The sequence below is a fragment of the Condylura cristata genome, unplaced genomic scaffold (genome assembly GCF_000260355.1).
Source record: "Condylura cristata isolate star-nosed mole 26May11 unplaced genomic scaffold, ConCri1.0 scaffold00015, whole genome shotgun sequence".
In the NCBI taxonomy this organism is placed as follows: Eukaryota; Metazoa; Chordata; class Mammalia; order Eulipotyphla; family Talpidae; genus Condylura; species Condylura cristata.
Genome location: NW_004567116.1, coordinates 3,333,176 through 3,338,382, shown reverse-complemented (window position 1 = coordinate 3,338,382; position 5,207 = coordinate 3,333,176). Strand labels below are relative to the sequence as shown.

Below are 5,207 nucleotides of genomic sequence, written 5' to 3'. Positions count from 1 at the left end.
GTAGATTTAACTAGTTAAGATGAGGGTCAACTTGGGTACAGTGGGCCTCTGATCCCATTTCACTGGAGCCCTTATAACATGGAAATTTAACATGTCCAGGAAAGGAATATTGGGGTTATTCAGCCCCAAGCCAGCGGAACCAAAGAAGATACAACTACAGGAACACATCCTTCTCAGACATCCTTCTCAGCACCTTCAGAGGGACTTCGAGTTCAGATTTTTACCCCAGAATTGGAGACAATAAACTTCTTTAAGTCAGTCAGTGTGTGGCATGTTATTACAGAGGCCTGATACTAATTTTTCTTGTTAAAAATATCACTTTAGCAACTTGGATGGAGCTGGAAAAGATCATGCTTAGTGAGAAAAATATCACTTTACGTTCACCACTGTTGGAAGCAACCCTGTCTGAATCTTACAGGTGCCTAAACACGATGTATTTGCTTTATTACTTTTCAAACAGCCTTTCAGGCTTGGGTCTTCCTCACATTACTCCTTCACTACCACGTTTCTTTCTCCTCGCACTCCAGCTCTTAGATCTGACACCAGGAGACACTGTGAGAGACGTGTGGCTCCCGGGGGAGGCAACACTGCCTTGGCATGGACTAGGGCTCATCTCCTCCCACGAAGCTACCGTGAGTGCGGGGCAGCAGGGGCCCTTGCACCCGATGGGACTTGGGGGGACGGAGAGGACCCATCGAGACCCGAAGGCTTCTGTGCCCCGGGCCTGAGCACGGCTCCTCCTGGGGAGATAGAAGCTTCACTCACTGATTTTCCACGTCCTGGATGGTGTCAGGCAAAGGCCGGTTCTTGGTTTCAGGCAGGAGGAGGACAAGGAGACCGGCTGGGATGGGGAAGACGCCATAGATGATCCAGGGCAGAGTGGGGTGACACACAACCAGCAGCATGAGCAGGGGCGCCAGGGTCGCCCCACACCTTGCAGCCATGGCATCCATGGCCGCAGCTCTTGCCCTGGAAGATAAACCACAGTCCCTCAAATCCTACACAAGCGCGCGGACCTGTGTTGTTGTTTATTTTTTCTTCTTCTTGATGATTAAAGACAATAGAAAACACTTGTTAAGCACACCGCATTGATGACGTTTGTTTTGAAATTTAACCAATGATTGCTTCAAAGTGTACCAAGAGCTTTACCATCCCTTTAAACAGAGTGTGCACATCTCCGGACCCTACATCGGATCGGAGACTCTGGAGATGGTGCGTTGAGGCTTGTTGAAAGTAGGTTGTCAATAAACAGGCTGTGATTAATCTTCGTATAATATTACTACACAGGTGATTGCTTTTACAATAACAGGTTTTATTGCCTTTATCCCACAACCCAGCGTCACCTCACTGGGGAGTCCTGCACTGGCCCCTGGCAGCACCCACGAGCTCTCATACCTGAGGATGGTGGGGATGAGTTCAACCAAGTGAATGGAAAAGCTGGAAGAAGCAGCAGAACTTAAACTTGTTCCCACACAAGCCAGAGTCACCCGCAGGGTCTGCATTTCTGGAGACATAAAGACCAGGGAGACAATGAAATCTGAGCTGGAGTCAGCACCTCCTAAAATGACTGGGGAAAATACCCTATTCATTATGTCTGTGTTTGAAATATACCAGTGAAAACTGGACAGCAGCGGAGAGGATAGTGTCGGTAGGCTGAGAAGTGCAGAGCTACGCAGAGGTGGCCTGAGCCCATCACCGTTCCTGGACTAAAGCGCAAGAGTCTGACTGCACAGCTGAGGTTTGCCGGGGAGGAGAAGGAAGCCGATCCTCAGCCTGCTCCTGCTTATCCTCTCTCGCACGCATTCCATCCCTCCTGCAGGACCACGTGTGGGCAGATGCCGAGTCTAAGGGCAGCCCTAAACTTGTGGACTTCACAATGAACGTAGAATTTCAAATGACTGGCGTCCTGGTGCTCCTGGGAATTGGGGATTTAGCGGAGTGGGGTTTTTCGGCTTACTCAGGAAAGCCCCAGGTAAACCCAGGCAAGGCGTCAGCCCGGCGTAGACACAGCCTTGTCGGGGATGGGTCTGGGCTGGGAGTGAACTGCAGGGACAGGGCCACCTCTGCTGGGCTGGCTGAGGAGAAGCTAGAGCTAGCGCAGTTGGGTCTTAGGAACCAAGAACGGAAACTTCTATCTGGGAAAATCCAGAACTTGGGAGTCATCATGCAGTCATTTCAAAGAATCATTTTCTGCCCAGTACAAAACAAAGGAATCTAATTAGAGCCTTAGAGCATTTGGAGACTCTGGGAAGGGAGCAAACCTGCACACTGGTGGTGTTCTGCTGCTCAGACCCTGCTCTGCAGCATGCCAGCCCCTGGCATGGCGCCTCAGTGACTTACAGAGTGATGCTACACAGACAGACTGGGATTTCTCTGCTGACTGTGTGCCTTGGGCTGCTTGAAGAGAGTTTGTTTTGTTTCATTTCCTGTGAGTCAAGGAGACTCCCACCAGTGATGGCTGCAGCACTTACAGGTGGATGCCTGCAGGTGGGAGGCAGACCATGGTCTCAGCTGGAGGTGAAGCCCCGGGTGGGGGACAACACCCTGCGTCCTTCTGTGGGGCAGCAGGGTGAGGCTGGGCCCCTCTGTCCTGACTATTTTTTAAAAACGATTTATATTATTCATTTATGCATATAAGTTCTGGGTACTGGCCAGAGATGGATGGGTGAGAGGCCTCAGCAGAGATAGAATAGGGAGCAGAACAGGCAGACAGACTGAGATACACTGCTGAGGGGAGCAGCAGGGAGACAGGAGAGGTCTGCTGCACTGTGTGGGCCAGCCCCTGGCCGGGGATCCATCTCCTACTGCAGTGGCTGCTGATAGCTTCATAGTGCTGCAGCTTGCCTTGTGGCACCAGGGAGGCCGTCTATTCTAACTATTTAGCACATGAATGCCATAGGGCAGCTACTTGCTGTTCTAAGTAACTGTCTGTAATAAAAGCACTGGTTTCCAGATATTTTCAGGATGTGGTGAGCTGCCTAGTGCTGACCCAAGAATTTATCAGCAGATTTTGTCCTAAACCATCTGTATTGTTTGGGGAACTTGAGTCAGTACACTCCCCAAAGGATGGAAAGGCCATTGCCTTTTCCCAATGTCCTGTCTCCTCTCACCTGGAGGCACGAATGTGTTGGCCAAGATGGAAAGTCCCAGCAGTAATGTAGTAAACGTCTGGGTTAATCGACGGCCTATCTGACTCAGTGCCCAGAGTGTAAGACAGCGGGCCAGGACCGTTAGAGCTCCAAAGATGACCTGTAACAGGAAAATATTGCTCCCGAAGTGCTGCAGATTGACCATGATGCCATAAAAGGGTATTGTGATTGCAAATCTGCAGTGGACAAAAGAGGGGCAGATGCCCAAGTTAGTGCCTTCGTGCTGCAGAGGGTAATGACATCGTCCCAGACACCCGTACTGGTACCAAGGAGACCTAGTCTGGTTTGGATAATACTTCATTTAAGGTGATAATTTAATTTTTAACTCTGTTACTTTGAATGCTTTATTCATTAACTTAATTGACCATCATTACAATTACCCAGCCTGATATTTTTCAAAAGGAAAAGATTTTCAAAATGGTTTCATGTTTATGCCATTTGGTAAACATTACTATTTAGCACTCTTTTAACACTTCAATCAGATTTGTAACGTTAATTCTAGAAAGCACCATCTAGTGCAGGAAATGCTTTCCCGAATTTCTATGGTTTAATTCTTACGCATTTAAGAATGAGAACGCTCCCCACACACACAACATTCCCCACACCAGAAAATAAACTGCATGTATGTAAAAGTGGATTTGTTTTTAAATAGAGGTGACTTTGGTTTACCCCTTTATTTTACAGTGGGGTTCGTGGGTTTTGCTCTGCTTAATCCAGCTGTACGTGGGACCGGTGAGCCTGGTCTTCATTCTGCTCCCATCTGGCCTGGAGCCAAGGAGCTCGGGTGTGGGGCACGGGTTCCTCTGACTGTGGGCACCCGCCCCAGGGAGAACTGGGGTGCATATGTGTAAGTGCAGGAGTCTGCGCTGAGAGTCCAGGGGTAGAAGGCTCCTACAGAACTATGGCTACAGGAAGGCCACTCTGAGGTGAGGATGGCAAAATGACAGGCCAGAGAGCAAGGCCAGAGAAAGAAACTGCAAATTTGCTGGGGGGTAGGGCACTTGGTTGGGGCCAGCCCCCAAGAGGCCCCGGGCCCTGCCTGGCCTGTGCCGGCTCCCTCCACCCTGCCTCCCCCTGGTGCGCCTGTGTCTGCGTCCCTGCTCCAACATTCTAGGCCTGTGCCAGCCCAGCCTGGGCTTCAGGACTCTCCTTTACCAGTCTGTGGAATCAACTGTGCGCTTGCACTAGGCCACCTTGGCTGCACAGTGGCCCCCACGGGCTGCCCGGTCACAGATCACAGCCTGCTTCTGCGGTGCAGCAGTGGGCATGATGCTCACAGCCAGCTGCCGGCTGCAGTGTCTCAGCAGGCGCTGAACTATACTTTCCCTTTGTCTGTTTTTTCCAGGGGAAGGGGTCGAAGCCCCAGATCTCCTCTCTGTCCAGCTCTGGGGTGTAGAACCCCCACTCATACCCCAATACTCGCTCTGAGCGCCAGTACTGCTTTTCCAAACAAGCCCGTCCCCCGCCTGCTCTGCCCTGTCAGTGACCCCGTTAACTCACCATCCCCATAAGTCACCCACCTCCATGCCAGACCTTCGGAAAAATCCTGACTCTTTTGGTGAATCTCCAAATTGTCCTTCTAGTTTTACAGCTTGTTTGGTAGGCTGAGGGGAGCTTGTGCACCCTCTTCTGCATCTCTATTCTGCCATGTTGGGGGGGAGCAAGCTTGTTGCATGTTTATATATTGAAATATTCATTGGGTTGGACATATTCATGATTTCTTCAACACACTATATGAAAGATTCATTTCAATTAAAATGGAAAGAAAATAGAAAACCCAAATCTGTACTGTGATGGGAGTTCACAACATCTATCTCCGGTGGGGAGATGGAAAGTATGATATCAAATCATTAACTCCTGGCTACAGAATCACTTCCACATGCATATAAGCTTTTTTGTTAACTCCAAACAGCAATCACCTGGTGTGCTCTGCTCAGCGTTCTGCTCCCTGACCTCACAACATTGTTAGAACCTTTGAAGCCAGTACACTCATCCCAGCACTCTTAATATCGGCGCCACGCCCACCTCTCTAAGAATAGGATAAGGGTCCTTTGACGC

At 49.9% G+C, this 5,207-nt stretch overlaps 1 protein-coding gene across 1 annotated transcript in view; it reads right to left on the bottom strand.

Moving 5' to 3' along the window:
- Positions 1-761: 761 nt before the first annotated feature.
- Positions 762-5,207, bottom strand: part of LOC105853647 (solute carrier family 22 member 10-like) — a 15,006-nt gene continuing 10,560 nt past the window's right edge. Inside the window, exons 3-6 of the mRNA XM_012725150.1 lie at positions 4,343-4,481; positions 3,111-3,372; positions 1,396-1,504; positions 762-969 (exon numbers count right to left, since the gene is read on the bottom strand). Coding sequence (XP_012580604.1) covers positions 762-969; positions 1,396-1,504; positions 3,111-3,372; positions 4,343-4,481 — 718 coding nt within the window. The remainder of the gene's footprint in view (positions 970-1,395; positions 1,505-3,110; positions 3,373-4,342; positions 4,482-5,207) is intronic.